This window comes from Zingiber officinale, chromosome 1B, assembly GCF_018446385.1.
Source record: "Zingiber officinale cultivar Zhangliang chromosome 1B, Zo_v1.1, whole genome shotgun sequence".
In the NCBI taxonomy this organism is placed as follows: Eukaryota; Viridiplantae; Streptophyta; class Magnoliopsida; order Zingiberales; family Zingiberaceae; genus Zingiber; species Zingiber officinale.
Window position 1 is genome coordinate 165,967,146 of NC_055986.1, and position 18,840 is coordinate 165,985,985.

An 18,840-nucleotide genomic window follows, 5' to 3' on the forward strand; every position below is an offset into this window, starting at 1 on the left:
ATGTAAATGTTCTTTGGTGGGAAGTGTAAAATGAAAAATAAATATGTCAATCTAGAATTTCATAATTTTAAACGCATCTTAATTACTAATTACTGAAAGAAAGATAAATTTTTATTTACTTTAATTGAGATTTGTCTTTTTTTTTCTTCCTATAATTTGTCACCAAGCAAGCAGTTAAGTAAAATAAATTATTAGCATGATTTGTTTTAAAGTTAAAATACTTATCAATATAACTATCTCATAACTAAATGAGAAAATAAAGTATTTTATTCAATGAAATTGTTATATTTTTTTATTGTCAAATTATTTTATAGAATAACTTCAAAAAAAAAAGTAAATACATATTCGATTTGTTGGTTTTTTTTTTCTTTTCAAAGAAATAGTTTATCAATAAGCATTCCATCAACACTGGAATCGAAAAAACTTATTTTTAACAAAGCATTTTGTTTACTTTGATCGATCTTGTTTATTGGAAGAACTAGTTCGGCTTCCTGCTACTGCGCAGCTTGGTGGATCTCTTGATCGATTCGATCCTCTGAAGCCTGATCTGCTCTCTGAATCTGGCTATGAATTCGTCCGCCTTCTTGTCTACCTCGTTCTCTTCCGCTCCTGATCCAGAGTTTGATGCCTCCTCGTCACCAGGCGCCGCTGCAACTTCGTCTTCGACCTGCTCGTTGCTTGTTCTTGCTGCCCCTTCCATGGCGGTGCTCTGCGATTGCATAGGCCTGAATGTTCTCACTGACCTCCCGATCGAAGGACCCTCCGGGGAGTTACTTGGTTTGAGCGAGGTAAGATCGGCAACTGTGTCGTTGACGCTGCCCCAATTCTTCCGCCTCAAGTCCTTCGATTCGCCCTCGGAAGATTTCGCTATGCGCTTTCTTTCTAGGGTGGATGGAGGCGGTGGCGGTGGCGGTGGCGGAGCTGGTGGGGGACTGGCTTTGTTGTTGTAGATGCTCTTTGGCTTCGCTGCGTCCGATGAAAGAGACGGTGAGGGAGAAAGCCGCTTTGGGGATGGAGAAGTGGAGGATGGACGATGTGGTGGAAGGGTAGTGGTAGATTTGCTGCCGGCCACCTGTTCGATCTTATTCGCCGTCGATCCTAAGCGCGATCTCCAGGGGATTGGAGAGGGAAGGACGATGGACTCCGTTCTTGGCTCCGATAACTGGGGTTTAGGTTCCTGGCTGCTTTGTTTTATGCTCCGGACGGGCAACAACAGATGCTTAGTGGTGATGCTGGCTTCTTTGGCAACCAGAGTTTCTGATTCATTTCTGTAGAACTGAGAGCTCCAAGTTCGCATCTTGCTGTCGATCATATCGCTATCACCATCTTCGTCGAAGACTGGTGAAACTTGAAGCATCTGTGAAGCAAAAGATCGGGGGCTCTCATCTTTCGGCTGTGAATCCTTCTCCATCTCTGGATCTGCGTTGCGCTGGCTGAAAATGCCATAGGACACAGCGATCCCTACGAAGAGGAGGTGAAGAAGCTCCCAGACTCTGGTGAAGATGGATCCTCCAATGAATTCGGGCGCCTGGGTGGGGAACTCGGGGAGGATAGCTATTAAAACAATGAAGAAGATGAGCTTGTAGAGGATACTTGACAAGGATATCGACGAGTCTTTTTGAGCTTTTGGCAATGTTTTCAGTTTGGGAGTTGGAAGCTTGGAAGGGTGAAGAATTGAGCTAATCTCAGGCTCAGTCATACTATTTGGTGGATGAAGAGGTGCTTGTTCTACTTCTGCTCTCTATCTTCTTTGAGATGGAGAGGGAACTTAGAGATCGAAGGCAAGGGAAGAGAAGGAGGGAGGAGGGGAATACTTAAAGAGTAAGGAAGAATGTATTGGAGGATAGGATCATACAAAAGCTGAAGCTTGGTGGAAGGGTGATGAGGCTTGTTTTTCTGAAAGCATCAGCTGCTTCTCACCATTGGTGGAAACATACTGTAATGTCCTTAGCTGTTGTCAAATTCCCACTGCTATCATTTTTTTATTTTTCTGTATCTTAACATGTATTTGTTTCACTGCTGCAGCTCAGTTAGATGAACTGAAATGCACTTGTTTCTCATGTTAGACACACTGAGCGACAGAAGTAAAAGATCTAAGTGCAGTGATTTGGAGTTTTGAACTGATCTTCATGGCGCAATGGTATAATCTCATGTTACCACTAGAAATTGCTAATGGTCTTTGGTTTAAGATGCTTACCAGTACTTTGATGCTTGTCTGCTAGAATTCACTAGTTATATATTTACCACTTGTTTCTCAATCATAGAAAAAAAAACACAGTGAATAACAAAATTTTGGTGGACTATATCAACTTGGACAATCAAACACTGATTACATAAGCTAACAAAGCATGGTGACAATAAGTGGTCCATGATGAAATAGTTCATTCAACCAAGCTCATCACTGTGGAATTTCTTTGCATAATTATGAAATGTTTGATCGTGTTAAACGAACAAGTAAAGTTAATCTTTCTCTTGGGAATTTGAAAAGCAGCCTATGCACATGAATACCTGCAGATAAGGTTTTGTATTCCAAGCGGTAGATATGCAATGGCAATGAAAATAGGAATATGCTGTGATTGGGCTTCTTTATGTTGGAATATATGTTAGATGCTGTTGAATTCTTACGCTGTCCTAGCAAATGGAGTTTGAACTTATGCTCCTCTTTTGCATCTGGAATATCTTTCTCCCATTATTTCACTTTTCTTTCTCTAGGCCACCATAACTTTTTGTTTGGTAATTCTTTCTTTCACTGGCTTCATCAAAACCTTCTTCTTGGAGTTAAAATTGTTCATGTTGGAATCAAATGCTTCGCTCTGATGACGATTTTTCCCCTGGATTTGTTTTTTTTTTCTTTTGAATTTTCCAGTGGTGAGTGGAATTAGAAAGTTGGAATAATATAATTAATTGTTTGATAAAAGATAGATGGACAATGGAATAACTTTTAGGTTGAAAGGTGAAACCACCACATGTTAGGTCAAAGATTAGATGCTATTGCAATTACTTACTAACTCAAGTGTATGGTAACATTGTTTAGCTAGGTCATCTACGCCAAGATATCAGCTGATTTGTGTGTCAGCCAATTAAGAAGCCATCAATATAAAGTCAGAATGTTCATCAGAGTTCGTTTAGTTTCTAGTAGATGTTTTCAGAAAAAGATTGATTGTAGGAGGAGCACCCAAAGAAGCTGGGTGAAAGGTAAAAAAAAACTTTGTTTAGATCAGCAGCTTACTTTAGTGGAAGAAAGTCAAGTAGATTGCTTGGATTTCCACCTATGGGATTCGCATGCTCGGGTCTGGAACAGATTTGCATCACATCCTACGCAACTCCATCTCAGCACAAGCTGCTGATAAGAGATGATACTGCTTATACATCTGCTAGTCCAAATATAAAGCTAAAGGCATCTTCCTCATGATCAATGTTTTCGAGAAACAAACTGGAAAAGGCAGTTCAACCGAAAACCTGAGAACTAGAGAACAATTTCTTTCTGCTCAGTTGGATTTTCGATTGGTTCCATTTCATTCCTTAGTTCTAAAACTCTGATTTTGAGCTGAAAAAAAACTGAGATTTAACTGACATGTGGTTGTTTTGGATTTGCCTGATGGATCTAAAAATTTAAAGAATTTTGATTTTGTGTTAGTTCAAGGTTCAATTGTGGTATTAAAAAAAGGTGAATACGTTCGCCCCCAGCGCCACCGTCAATTCGTCCCAAGATTAACATGGAGGAGGTAAATCACGGATGACTACTAGCCTTTGGAATAATGACTAGCACATAAGGGAGATATTTATCTCGGTTTTGCCGAGATTCGAACCCCAGATTTTATTATGGTAACACTTCATGTGCTAGTCACTAGATCCATCCGAAGGGACTGTTAGTTCGAGGTTCAAGGATTTTAGGTTGGATATGTAATTTGAAATATCAATTTATCTGATCCCATTCAAGTTTTATTTAATAAAGAAGTAGATTAAAATTTAGTTACTAAATTAGCCGTTATTCACGGAGATGTTTTACTATGTGAATTTTTTGAATTTGGATCTTATATTAATATGTTGTATAATAAAATTTATTCTTATATGATATTAAATAAGAATTTTCATTTGTTTTATGTATTAGTTATTTTTTATCATATGAATTTATTTTTTTAATAACACTAGTAATTGTTTTTATGTGATCTAAAAAGGGATAAAGTATGGATCCAACTCGGTGCCATTGAAACTATAGTATTTAAATTTTTGATGTGTTTTGAGTCATTTTTTAATCTGAAAATTTTGGATCGAATCAATTTTTAGTTGAAAAAACCAATCCAACTGGGATGCATTCACCACTTCTGTAAAGTACTAATAATTCGTCTACCTGTCCCATTATTGTGACAAAAGATGAATACATTTTTCCCCAGTATTCTCGTCAATCCGTCCTAAGGTCAACACGGAGGAGATAAATTACGAGCGACTATTAGTCTTTGGAATAATCACTAACACATAAGGAAGATATTTATCTTAACTTTACCGAGATTCAAACCCTAAATCTTATTGTTTACCTACCTCATTATAGTGGAGCGGTAGATATTCCACGGTAGATAATTTTTAAATATTCATGATTCAATTATCAATTATATTGTATTGTAAAATATTTTCGTTCAATAAGATAATAAATCTAGGACGCTGGATTGCTGTCCGTTGCATGCCCTTTTAGATTTGCTTGTAGGGGTCTTAATTAGTAGTTATTTGTCTATTCATTTTAGTCAAGTCAATGTAAAGAAGTCAGGTGTCGTATTTCTATTTTTCATTCACTTGAAGGTGGTCAATCGAGCTCTATAAAAATTTTCCACCGATCAATGATGTAGTCACATGTAGGACTGTAAATGAATCAAGCGTTCGTGAATAAGTTTGGTGTTCGGCTTGGTAAGAGCTTATTTATGTTCGTTCAATATACATAAGATTGATTAAACAAACAAGCTTGAACAGCTCGTTAAACTAAACAAACAAGCTTGAACACATATGTGTTGAGCTCGTTAACGTTCGTAAACAATGTTCATGAATTATATTTATTAATAAAACTCTTTTCAATATGCTAAACAAGCAAACAATAAAATAAAATAAAATAAATAAATTTAAATTATCAATCTTAATAACCAATCAAACAATTAAAAATTTCAAACAAGCTTGAATTGAGAGCTTGATAACATCTAAACAAATCAAGCTCAAACCAAGCTCAAGTCAAGCTTGAATTGAGAGCTTGATAACATCTAAATGAACCAAGCTCAAGCCAAGCTTGAATTGAGAGCTTGATAACATTTAAACGAACCAAGCTCAAGCCAAGCTTCAAACAAGCTCAAGCTCATAAAAAATAAACTAAGCCAAGTTTGAACACTCATTTCAAAAACTTGGTTCATTTTAAGCTCGGCTCAGCTCGACTCGGTTATCTTATCAAACAAGCTTAAACACCCCAAAGCTCGGCTCGGCTCGGCTTATTTACAGCCCTAGCCACATGGGGACGAGAGGGTGCGATCACCCCCTTGATTTTGTTTTAAATTAATACTAAACACTCATCGTCACTTTAACCAGCCGATTCATCACTTTGTCATCAAAAAACTGAAATTGATCACATATTTCGAAAGCTCTCAATCTAAACGATCCATTGGTGTGTGTGTGTATGTGTATATATATATATATAATAAATGGATGGATTAAATCGTAGAACACAAAGTGAGGACATTAAATTAAAATCGGATCGAGTTTCAATTAAATCCAACGGGTAGACATGAAGATAAGGATTATGTTAGTTCAAAACATGATTTATTTGGAGTTGATTTAGCAAGTTATGGTCAAACTAAATTTAAAATTTAAACAGATTCGAAAATGAATTAAAGTATTTTTAAGGAAACCTTCTCTTTTCTTTTTCTCCCTAAGCACGCAACAATTCCCATTATATCGTATGTCAGAGTCATGTCTTCACTCATCTCTCTCTTTTATTTTAACTCTTCATCTTCTTTCTCATTTCCAACTTCTCATTCTCTTCTCCAACAATAAACTTGTAGTTTTTTTTTCTCAAGCACAAAAGCTCTCTTTTTTCCCCTTTTCTCTTCTCTAGCAAGCAAGAGACATAGCAACAGCTGCTATCCTCTTCTAACAACAAGAGTAGTCCTCATATCTTCTTCTTCTTCTAGTGTTTTCTAAGGTTTTATTAGCACCGCAAAAATAATTATGTTTTATCTTGCCTTACTTTCTTTGTGTTGTTGTCAAGCTCACCGAAACTAGTCGAGGTTGCCAACGAATAAGGTAAAGCTCTTCTCTTCTCTATTTTTGTCAAAAGCAATCCATTACAAGCATCTCTTTTTCCCCTTTGTCCAACCATAACAACAATAAGAGGAGTAAGTTGTTCCTTTCTTACAAGTAGGAATGTTAAATATTATGAGAAAACGATATCACAAATGATTCTTCGACTTTAAGTCATAAATAAGCTCCGAAGATTAATGGATCATTGTTTCAACCAAAACTAAGAGCTAAGTTCAAAATTTTTGAATTTAAGTTCATTTTCAACTCTTTAAATTAAAAATTTAGACTTTTAGATTATGAAAATTGATCTACACAAATATTTACATTTTTTTAAAAAAAAATCAACTTATATTTTTTAAAGTATTTTTGAGTTTTTAAATTGAATAATCTATTTTGTATTGTATTAATTTTTAAAATTTATTGAATTCGTCCCTAATTGAAAATCCGGAGTACGACTTCCACCGGATAAATCTAGGAAGCGTTAATGGGTCATGAGGGATGGTTCAACACCACGAGTGGTTTGAATGCTGTAGGCATTTTATGCTTTGTGGAAATCGAACTCTCGTTGTTTGAGAAACTCATTCGTCCGTTTATCATTGCACCAAGTCTAGGGCAAATTAATGCTTAGACATTGTTATACCAAGTGTCATCCCATCCTTCGGACTAATTAATCTTGAGGATGACTATCGCAATTCCATAGAAATTTTCCATCGGCTATTAAGATAAATCTGAAAGTACTTGTGGTAGTGATAAGCTATGAATTGACACATTAATTTTGGGCTAATATTTGGTGTTCTTTATATATTTGCACATGTTTAAGTCCAATTTTGATCATGTTTCCCCAAACAAGGTTTTATGAGCTTTAGGATATTTTTCCATCTTATGCATGATTTATTTCTCATTATGTGAATTTGGTCTTGTAGGGCACTAATGGGTTCATGATTCAAGTGGAGGCATGGTTCACTTAACCAAATGAAGCCCAAAACCCTAACTGACCCCTAATTGAGCTTGGATTCGAGTCAAACCTCAGCTGGATATGAACTTAGGGTTTAATGAGCCAAAACCCTAGGTATTTAAAGGATATTTTGGCACGGTGAACAGTGAGCTCGCGCTACTGTTCATCGTGCCAGTTTCTTGACGGCGCGGTCGCAGCTCCTCCCTTCATCCAGATCCGAGATTCAGCTTGTCCTCATCGGCGTGGAGTTCCTCAGCCTCCGGCGACCAGATTCCGACCATCAGGCGTCGCCGGTGAGTTGATTTTTCAGCCGCAGCACTGTAGAAGAGATTCGCGATTTTTCATCCCTCGTCGGCGGTGGTCCTCCGATTTGGGTTCCGTTCATCCACAGAGTCAAAGGCGGTGTTCCTCCGTAGACTCTGGTCCAATCCCGACACCAAACCATCAACCATAGCTTCCATTCCAGGCGGCGCTGCAGAGTTTCAGCTCGTTTACGATTTCTGTGAGCACTTGAGGAAACCTGAGCTTAGCCAGTAGCTGGGAGACTCCATACTGATCTCTGTCGGAGTGTTCTCTGCAGGTTCTTTGTGTGACGGCCAAGAGAAGACAACTTGATTCGAGTTTTGGGTGTAGGGATGTTAGATTTTCGTTGCAGTTTGTTTCTAGCTTAGGCTTTCTTATTCCTGCAGATTTGTTTCTGAATCTGATAGTTTATAGTTTGGATTTAGTTGTAGTTTCATTTTCTACATGAATTTGATATGCTAGTTCTGTTTTTGTGTGCTGTTTTGTTCTGTTTGTGCAGAAATATTTTCTGCGATTCAGTTTTCTAAGTTGTGGCTAACCAGATTTAGTTTCTAGTTGATTGTTGGTGGCTTAAGATTAGTTACTAGTTATTAAGATGAATCCAGAATTTATAGTTCAATAATTGCAATGGGTAGAGTTTAATTTAGTTCAAATTTATTTCTGCAGTTTTGCATTTTTGCAGTTTTATAGATCAGTGAAGGAATAGTTTGAAGTTTAGTTTCTTTTGGTTTTTAGACTTATTTCTGCAGTAGGGTACTTTAAGTTCTTGAATTCATTTCTAGTTTTATGATTTTATTTTGAATTCCAAATCCCCATTTTATATCTAGAAAACCCAAAAAGTATGTTCTTAATCCAAAAGAAGCACGTTCTAGCATAATCCTCGAAAATTCGACTCGGGCCTTATACTAAAACAATTCCTTGTGTAGTTGTGGGTTTTCGATCATAACATTAATTTGGGAGTTTATTTGTGACATCTATTAAGAGAGCTTCACCAAATTTTGGCGTCGTTGCCGGGGATCTTTTAAACTTTGCTAGAATTGTTTGTTTGTTTTGGATTGTGAATAATTTTCTCAGCTTTAGTTTGCTGATTTTTCTGATTTTATTGAATATCTACTGAATTTTGATTGTTTATTGGCTTGCATGACTAGGTCTTCCTTTGCAACATTGCTTGAACTAGACCCGGAGATTGAAAGAACCTTTTGGGTTTTAAGGAGACAAGCTAGGTCAGCAGCAACTTGTGAGAGTAGAATTTCAGAGATGGATAATCAGATAACAGAAGGAGATCGAACTATGAAAGAGCTTGCAGCACCAGATGTGGCTTATAAGTACTCATGCATCACTTATCCAGATTTGGCAGGAGATTTTGAACTCAGATCAGGACTTATTCATCTGCTTCCCAAATTTCAAGGCTTATCAGGAGAGGATCCCAACCGTCATCTACATGAATTCCATGTGGTTTGTTCCACCATGAAGCCACAAGGGATTTCAGAAGAAGACATTAAGTTGAGGGCTTTTCCATTCTCTTTGACGGGAGCAGCTAAAGACTGGTTATATTGCCTTCCAGCTGGATACATTACAAGTTGGATTGATATGAAGAGAGCATTTTTGGAGAAATTTTTCCCAGCTTCTAGGACTGCAACAATTAGGAAGAGCATTTGTGGTATTCAACAAGTAGTGGGAGAGACACTTTATGATTATTGGGAGAGATTCAAGAAGCTGTGTTCGAGTTGCCCACAACATCAAATTAGTGACCAGCTCCTTGTTCAATATTTTTATGAGGGTTTACTTCCTATGGATAGGAGCATGATAGATGCAGCAGCTGGAGGAGCTTTGGTGAATAAGACTCCAAATCAAGCAAGAGAGTTAATTTCAAATATGACAGAAAATTCACAGCAATTTGGGAGTAGAGCTCTTGGGACTAGAGTGGTTAATGAAACTCATTTGGTTTCGAATGAGCAACAAGAAATTAGAAACAATTTGCAAGAATTGACCTCTCTAGTGAAGCAAATGGCGTTGCAAAATTCGAGTCATGTTTCAAATTTTCCTTTACCAATGATGAAGTTGTGTGGAATTTGTTCAAGCCAAGATCATTCTTCGGATCATTGCCCAAATCTACATCAAGATGAATCTGTTGCAGCAATTTCAAGACCTCAATTTCAGCAACACAAGTATGATCCCAACTCTTCAACATATAATCCGGGATGGAGGGATCATCCTAATTTGAGGTATGGGAACACATTTTATCAGCAGCCAACACAAAATCAGATTGGTCAGCCATCATTTCAACATCAGCAGAATCAACATTATTTCCAGAACCATCCAGCAGTTCATTCTCAGCAAAATCAGCACTTCCAGCAGTCACAATTTCAGCAAAACTTCAACCAAAATCAGCAATTTCAACCATTTCATAATTTTCAGCATTCGAATGTTGCATTTCAACCACAATTTCAGAATGCACAGAACCAGCAAAACCATTATCAGCAAATTCAGCAACCTGTGCAGAATTTCCAGCAGCCAAGCAGTTCGAATCAGCATCAATTTCAGCTTGCACTTCCATCTTCTACAAGTCCTAGATCAATGCAACCTCAGCAGAATTCTAGTAGCTCAAAAATTGAGGATTTGATGCAGCAAGTGCTTCAACAACAACAACAAATGATGCAACAGCAGCAACACCAGCAAAGAACTGATACAACGCTGCAAAACATTGAAAGGCAGATTGGGCAACTTGCTAGCAACATCAATCAAATGCAGAACCAAGGATCTGGGCAGTTACCTTCACAACCGACTCCGAATCCTAAGGGAAATGTGAGTGCATTAACTCTTCGAAGTGGTAAAACAATTTCAGACCCAAATTCGAATTTTTCAGCTAGATCACAGCAAGGCATATCCAGGACAGCTTCAGATTTGACTCAACAGAAATTCCAGAATTTTCCAGCAAATTCAGAGCAGCCAGATTCTGCACAGAATGGGATTACTGGATTTGATCAGCAACATTTCAATCAACCAGAAGTTTCAGATTTTGATCAAACTGATGGAGCAGATTTCGGCTTAGAATTAACTCCACCAGCAGCTTCAAATTAAGCTCCAAATTCAGCACAGAATCTGGAAAATTCTGCACAGAATCAGGATAGAACTTTTAACCAGCAAGGAGCTAAGCATTCCACTCCATTACCTTTCCCTCAAAGAAGTGTACAATCAAGAAAAGAAATGGAGGAAGAAAAGGCTAGGGAATATCAAGAATTGGTGAAATTATTCAACAAGGTTGAAGTGAATGTGTCTTTGCTTACCATGATTAAGCAAATTCCAAAATATGCCAAATTCCTCAAGGATCTTTGTGTGCACAAAAAGAAATTAAAGGGGAATGAATTGATAAGTATGGGAAAGAATGTTTCAGCATTACTTCAGCCAGTTCCTCAGAAGTGTGAAGATCCAGGAGTTTTCACCGTGCCTTGTGTTATAGGAGATTGTATTTTTGAGGATGCGATGTTAGATCTTGGAGCTTCTATTAATGTGATGCCTAAATCAGTTTTTCAGTCATTAAGAATTGGACCTTTGTAGCCTACAGGTGTAGTGATTCAGTTGGCCAATAGAAGTCAAGCACACCCAGCTGGAGTGATAGAAGATGTATTGGTAAAAGTGAGGGAGTTAATTTTTCCTGCAGATTTTTACATCTTAGACATGGAGGGTGATGTGCTTGCAAACAGGGCTCCGCTTATTCTTGGACGTCCATTCTTGAAGACTGCTAGAACGAAGATTGATGTGCATGCTGGGACTCTTTCTATGGAGATAGGAGGCACAGTGGTTAGATTCAGCATTTTTGAGGCTATGAAGCATCCTAGAGAGGATCATTCTATACTTAGCGTGGATATCTCAGAGGAGTTGGATGGCATGGATTTCTTGTCAGATATTGATTCAGATTTGGAGGTTTCTGATTTTGGCCAAGAGAATGAGATTGTTTCTTTGTTGGAAGAGATTTTAGAGGTGGAAGGAAGTGGTAGTTCAAGTGAATGCGTAGGGGATTGCTTAGGAGAAGCATTACCCCAAGGATCGCCCAGACAGAAAGAATTATGCGTAGGGGATAGCTTAGAAGAAGCTCTACCCCTAGGATCGCCTACAGTTGACCCGACGCAGGAGGAATTGAAGTCATTGCCTCAGCATTTGAAGTATGCCTATTTGGGAGAAAATCAGCAGCTACCTGTCATCATAGCTTAGAATTTGGAACCGGATCAGGAGGAACGATTGTTAGAGATTCTGAGACAGCATAAAAAGGCCATTGGATGGACTCTGGCAGATATTCCTGGGATCAGTCCTTCCATTTGTATGCATAAGATTTACTTAGAGGAGGATGTAAGGCCAGTGAGACAGCCACAGAGACGACTAAACTCATTGATTTTGGATGTTGTAAAGAAGGAGGTGACTAGACTCTTACAGGCTGGTATCATTTATCCGATTTCTGACAGTAAATGGGTCAGTCCCATCCATGTGGTTCCGAAGAAGTCAGGGGTGACAGTGGTAGCTAATGAAGAGAACGAACTGGTGCCCACGAGAGTAAAGAATTCCTAGAGAGTATGTGTGGACTATAGGAAGCTGAACCAAGCAAGCCGAAAGGATCATTATCCACTTCCTTTTATTGATCAGATGTTGGAGAGGTTGGCAGGTAAATCCCATTATTGTTTTCTTGATGGGTACACTGGTTATTTTTAGATTTGCATCGACCCAGAGGACCAGGAGAAGACTACCTTCACCTGCCCTTTTGGTACATTCGCGTATCGTAGGATGCCATTTGGACTGTGCAATGCTCCATGTACTTTTCAACGATGCATGGTGAGTATTTTTGGTGATTTATTAGAGCATTGCATGGAAGTATTCATGGATGATTTTTCTGTTTATGGCTCTTCTTTTGATGCATGTTTGGAAAACTTGTCTCGAGTTTTGAGTAGATGTATCGACACGGATTTGGTTTTAAATTTTGAAAAGTGTCACTTTATGGTAGAGCATGGCATTGTTTTAGGTCATATAGTCTCTAGGAAAGGCATTGAAGTAGATCCTGCTAAAGTTAGTGCTATATCTTCTTTATCTTACCCCGCATGCGTGCGGGAGGTGCGAGCTTTTCTTGGTCATGCAGGATTCTACAGGAGATTTATTAGAGACTTCAGTAAGATTGCTCTACCATTGTCTCAGCTACTTCAGAAGGATGTTTTATTTGATTTCGATCAGAGGTGCAGAGAAGCTTTTGACAGATTGAAGGAGGCTCTTACTTCAGCACCTATTATCAGACCCCCAGACTAGTCCTTACCTTTCGAGTTGATGTGTGACGCTTCAGATTATGCAGTGGGAGCTGTACTAGCACAGAGAGTGGATGGAGCACCCCATGTTATTTGCTATGCTTCCAAGACTTTGGACTCAGCTCAAGCAAACTACACAACAACATAAAAAGAGCTTCTTTCTATTGTTTTTGCTTTAGATAAGTTCAGATCATATCTTCTTTGTTCTCATGTGATTATTTTTTCTGATCATGCAGCTTTGAAGTATCTCCTCAAGAAGCCTGATGCAAAGCCTAGATTAATCAGATGGATGCTCCTGCTTCAAGAATTCGACGTAGAGATACGTGATAGGAGCGGGAAGGAGAACTTGGTTGCAGATCATTTGAGCAGGATTGAAGGAGATTTGGACCATTCGGCCATTGATGATGATTTCAGAGATGAGCAGCTTCTACAGCTACAAGGTGAGTCTCCATGGTATGCAGATCTAGTGAATTTCTTAGTTGCACATGTTTATCCCAAACAATTTTCAAAAGCTCAAAAAGATAAATTAAAAAGTGATTCAAAATTCTATGTTTGGGACGATCCTTACTTGTGGAAGTTTTGTAGTGATCAGATCATTAGGAGATGCATACCTGATTCTGAGTTTCAGTCTGTACTTACTTTTTGTCATTCTTTTGAGTGTGGAGGACATTTTGGACCACAAAGAACTGCTAGGAAAATATTAGAATGTGGTTTGTATTGGCCTACCCTTTTTCGTGATGCCTATGCTTTTTATCGATCATGTGATAGGTGTCAACGAACTGGGAACATAGGACTTAGAAATGAAATGCCTCAACAATTTATATTATTTTGTGAGATTTTTGATATTTGGGATATTGACTTTATGGGTCCATTTCCTACCTCTTTTGGATTTGCATATATTTTATTGGCAGTTGATTATGTTTCCAAATGGGTGGAGGTCATTCCCACTCGGACTGATGACTCTTCTGTTGTTGTTAGTTTTGTCAGGTCTCACATATTTTGCAGGTTCGGAGTACCCAGGGCGATCATTAGTGATCAAGGGTCTCATTTTTGTAACAGACACATGAAGGCTTTGCTACATAAGTACGGGGTTACACATAAAGTTTCTACATCCTATCATCCTCAAACAAATGGGCAAGCAGAAGTGTCTAACAGGGAGGTGAAATCAATTCTTGAAAAGACTGTGAGACCGGATAGAAAGGATTGGAGCAAAAGACTTGAAGATGCACTATGGGCTTATAGGACCGCTTTCAAAACCCCTATTGGAATGTCCCCTTACAGGATTGTATATGGAAAAGCATGTCATTTGCCTGTGGAGGTTGAACATAGAGCGTGTTGGGCGGTTAAAGCATGCAATCTTGATAGTGACACGGTTGGAGAAGAAAGGAAGTTGCAACTTCAAGAACTTGAAGAGATTAGATTGGAAGCCTTTGAGAACTCACGGATTTACAAAGAAAAGGCCAAGAGATTTCATGACAAACAAATTGAAGTGAAAGAGTTTCAAATTGGTGACAAAGTACTTCTATATCGATCTCGTCTCAAATTGATTAAAGGCAAGTTGAGATCTAGATGGGAAGGACCTTATTGTGTTACTAATGTCTTCTTTTATGGAGTGGTTGAGATCCAGGATATGTCTACTGGCCGAATTTTTAAAGTTAATGGACAAAGACTTAAAAAGTTTCATGAAGAAGTGAAGGGCTTGGTGGTAGAGGAAATGGAACATGTTGATGCTATCTACCCGAGTTAGAGGGGAGTTTCACTTTATCTTTTGTTTCTTTGCAAATTAATAAATTTTAGGTGTAGGTAGTTTTCTTATTTGTTTAGGTAAAATTTCGGTTTCATTTAGAATTTTCTTGCATAAATAAATTTTGAGTTACATTAGTAATTTTTATTTTTGCATAGTTATAGTTTTGGAATTTAGGTTTTATGATAGTTACCATTTCTTTAAGCTTGATAGTCTTTGTTTTAGGAATAAATGGTACTTCCTTCTTTTGACATTTCCTTGTATCATTTTAAGGGATTTGAAAAGGAATGTTAAATTTGGCTATCAAGTTTAAAGATTCTATAACATGATTGAATTCTAGAATTGCAAAGGGTTGATACTAGTGATGGATTCTTGATTGATGAAATGGTATGATAACTTTTATTTACCTAGTGAGGTTTGAGCCTATTTGAGTGATGCACTTGTAGCTTATTTCACTCTAGAACTTGCTTCAAATCTGATTTTTACCTCTAGAGCAGTATTGAGTCATATTTCATGAAATTTACTCCATTATTACATTGCCCTCACCTATTTTTGCTATTCTTCTTGTCATAAATCATCATATCTTTGATCTTTTCTCATGTCTTATTCTTTGGATGTGGATACCTTGAATGTTATGTGATGATTTTATTTTGGTCGGGACGGACAAATGAGTAAGTGTGGGGGAGGTGTTTAGTTTGAAAATGGAGTTCTTTTGTGCCGGAATCAGAATGTATCAAGTTGAAAAGAGGAAGCACAGTGAAAGTTTGTTGAGTGGAAGTTTGAAATTTACTCTTAGTGTTTGATTGAAAATCTTGTGAACAGATTGAATTTCGGGAGCTGTGGAAAAGTGCAGAAATTCAAGTGCAGTGCTGAAATGTTGTATCAGTTTTGTATCAAATTCAGCTTTGCAAAATTCGAAATGAAGGAAGCTGAATTGAAATTCTTTTATTTCCAGCAGCTAATTGTGTTTACTTCCTTCCCATTCTTTACAAATTGCTGGATGGAATTCTGAAATTTCAGCAAACTTCTAAGTGATGTTATTGGCTAAAACAAGATGAAAATCAAGCTATTGTTGGATTAAGTGATTGTGAAGCTTTATGGAGATAATTGTTGAAGCTTGAATTGAGTAAGCAGTAACATCAGTTGAAGATGTCAAGTGTGTAAAGTTGAAATTCAGAATTTGATGAGATGCAGAAATGACAGCTCTGAAAAGAATTGGAAAGATGTGCAGTTAGGAATGAATGAAGTATCAAGAATTAAGCAATGGTCCCAAGGAGAAAAGAAGCTCAGATGAAGTGCTGAAACATGAAGTAACAAAAGGGATATTGGCATTAATAGCTTCTATTGAGATTCATTAACAACAAAACAAAGAGAAGGATACTTGAAGGGAGTATAGTGCAGAATTTTCAGCAAGTACAGTGTGTGCAGAAATGACAGTTTTATGATTATTGGGAGATGAATTTGAACCATTGGGAGATGTTGAAACCTTGATAGATTGATACAAAGGGCAGCATTTGAAGATAAACTGAATTCAGCAATGCAAAATGCAGTTTTGCAGGAAAGGCAGAATTCAGAAGGTGCAGAATTGCAGGAAAAATGGCAGTTTTGTGCCAATTTGGAATGAGAATTGTGATGAGCCAGGGCTGCTGGAAAATGGAAGGTCTTTGGATATGCATTGTAAAAGGTTTGTAGAGACAAGAGGAAGGAGTATTGAAAATTTTTTGTGGCTGAACATGTTAGATTGATACAAAGTCTAGCATTGAAGGAAATCTGAAGCTAGCAGTGCGGAATGAAGTTTAAGGGGCTAATGACCATAGCAAAATCTGAAACCTAGCTGCCACTTAGTATTGATAATTGGTTATCCTTCTTCTCCAGAGTTTACAAGATTTAAGACAAGGAATTGGATACCAAAATAGGGAAGATAAAGCTGTAAACTGAAGAAGATTGAATCAAAACTGCAGCTTGATATTTTGGACTGTTAATGCAGTGAGAAAAAGTAAATCCAAGCTGAAATTTTTGTGCCATTGGAGAACAAGAGGTGGAGTCTTGAATTCGTACCATTGTTGAAGAGGATGCTTAGAGAAAAGAAGTGAATATCTGAAAAAGAAACTGAATTCTGATTTAAATGCAGAAAAGTTTTGTGACACAGGTAATGTGCTGATTTGTGCCAAACTTTTGGTTATTCAAGCCTGAAATGAATGGAGTTAAGCCATCTTGATCTATTATTAAATAAGCTAACTACCAAGGCTTATCAGTTAGGAAATTTTGGCTGAAATGTCATTGAATCCAAATCTGAAAATTCAAGGACAGATTCATACACAGGAAATGAATGGAGTTGTGGGAACAGAATTTTAGTTGTTAAGTTCAGTTTCTGAAAATTGAGGATACAATCTGCACTGGAAATGGAGCGAAGTAAAAGGAAGAGTGCAGATTGGTGTGCTTGCAAAAACCAAATCAGCAACAAGAAGCAGTGACAGGAAAAAAATGCAGAATTTCATACTTGGCTGAAATTGAACATCACATAGCATTTTAATTCCATGTCTTCCACCTTGAGTTGAACTTTATCTTTTTATTTGCTCTAACAGAATTAACTCTTCCATTTACATCCTAAATTGTTTTTCTTCCAATGGTTGTGAATTCTCGTGAATGTGCATCTTAATATCTGTGATGGAGGAAAATTAGATGAGAAGCAAGCTTATGGTAGTGGATTTGCTATGAGTAGCTTGAGACATCTCCACCATTGCAAAATTGAGATTAGGATGAGAGCCACTTCAAATTACCTTGTGAGGGTTAGAAATGCTATCATTTTCATTTTATTCATGATGGATGAAGTTTACTAAGTATTGAACCAAGGTAAAAATAGAGGTCATGAATGTGTGAGTCTATGAAACTTGATACTTACATATAACTTCCTTTTACTTTCTTTTAGATATGATCAAGAATAGTTAGGGAAGAAGGTACCATCTTAGTTGATATTTTAGTGGGCTCACTTGCACGGGGCGTGCAAGAATAAGTGTGGGGGATTTGATAAGCTATGAATTGACACATTAATTTTGGGCTAATATTTGGTGTTCTTTATATATTTGCACATGTTTAAGTCCAATTTTGATCATGTTTCCCCAAACAAGGTTTTTATGAGCTTTAGGATATTTTTCCATCTTATGCATGATTTATTTCTCATTATGTGAATTTGGTCTTGTAGGGCACTAATGGGTTCATGATTCAAGTGGAGGCATGGTTCACTTAACCAAATGAAGCCCAAAACCCTAACTGACCCCTAATTGAGCTTGGATTCGAGTCAAACCTCAGCTGGATATGAACTTAGGGTTTAATGAGCCAAAACCCTAGGTATTTAAAGGATATTTTGGCACGGTGAACAGTGAGCACGCGCTACTATTCATCGTGCCAGTTTCTTGACGGCGTGGTCGCAGCTCCTCCCTTCATCCAGATCCGAGATTCAGCTTGTCCTCATCGGCGTGGAGTTCCTCAGCCTCCGGCGACCAGATTCCGACCATCAGGCGTCGCCGGTGAGTTGATTTTTCAGCCGCAGCACTGTAGAAGAGATTCGCGATTTTTCATCCCTCGTCGGCGGTGGTCCTCCGATTTGGGTTCCGTTCATCCACAGAGTCAAAGGCGGTGTTCCTCTGGAGACTCTGGTCCAATCCCGACACCAAACCATCAACCATAGCTTCCATTCCAGTCTCGCGATTCCTTTTCCAGGCGGCGCTGCAGAGTTTCAGCTCGTTTACGATTTCTGTGAGCACTTGAGGAAACCTGAGCTTAGCCAGTAGCTGGGAGACTCCATACTGATCTCTGTCGGAGTGTTCTCTGCAGGTTCTTTGTGTGACGGCCAAGAGAAGACAACTTGATTCGAGTTTTGGGTGTAGGGATGTTAGATTTTCGTTGCAGTTTGTTTCTAGCTTAGGCTTTCTTATTCCTGCATATTTGTTTCTGAATCTGATAGTTTATAGTTTGGATTTAGTTGTAGTTTCATTTTCTACATGAATTTGATATGCTAGTTTTGTTTTTGTGTGCTGTTTTGTTCTGTTTGTGCAGAAATATTTTCTGCGATTCTGTTTTCTAAGTTGTGGCTAACCAGATTTAGTTTCTAGTTGATTGTTGGTGGCTTAAGATTAGTTACTAGTTATTAAGATGAATCCAGAATTTATAGTTCAATAATTGCAATGGGTAGAGTTTAATTTAGTTCAAATTTATTTCTGCAGTTTTGCATTTTTGCAGTTTTATAGATCAGTGAAGGAATAGTTTGAAGTTTAGTTTCT

General features: G+C 37.9%; 2 protein-coding genes across 8 annotated transcripts; one reads left to right on the forward strand and one right to left on the reverse strand.

The window, feature by feature from the left end:
* Nucleotides 1–478: 478 nt before the first annotated feature.
* Nucleotides 479–1,699, reverse strand: LOC122044454 (arp2/3 complex-activating protein rickA-like). Its single transcript, XM_042604932.1, has one exon. The coding sequence runs from the start codon at nucleotides 1,697–1,699 to the stop codon at nucleotides 479–481; it is 1,221 nt and encodes a 406-aa protein (XP_042460866.1).
* Nucleotides 1,700–1,796: 97 nt separating this feature from the next.
* On the forward strand, nucleotides 1,797–18,588 carry LOC121989137 (mediator of RNA polymerase II transcription subunit 15-like). 7 transcript variants are annotated; one of them, XR_006114188.1, is made up of 4 exons: nucleotides 1,797–1,938; nucleotides 2,026–2,140; nucleotides 8,680–13,256; nucleotides 17,763–18,588. XR_006114188.1 is itself a non-coding variant. In XM_042543020.1 (4 exons), exon 4 carries the CDS (start codon nucleotides 8,789–8,791, stop codon nucleotides 10,610–10,612), a length of 1,824 nt encoding a protein of 607 aa, XP_042398954.1. In that variant the 5' UTR covers nucleotides 1,797–1,938; nucleotides 2,026–2,140; nucleotides 7,197–7,857; nucleotides 8,680–8,788; the 3' UTR covers nucleotides 10,613–18,588. The 7 variants fall into 7 exon arrangements, 5 of the variants coding, with proteins under 5 accessions (XP_042398954.1, XP_042398962.1, XP_042398940.1 ...); XM_042543020.1 differs by adding an exon at nucleotides 7,197–7,857 and having other exon boundaries at nucleotides 8,680–18,588; XM_042543028.1 differs by adding an exon at nucleotides 7,197–7,521 and having other exon boundaries at nucleotides 8,680–18,588.
* Nucleotides 18,589–18,840: the final 252 nt, after the last annotated feature.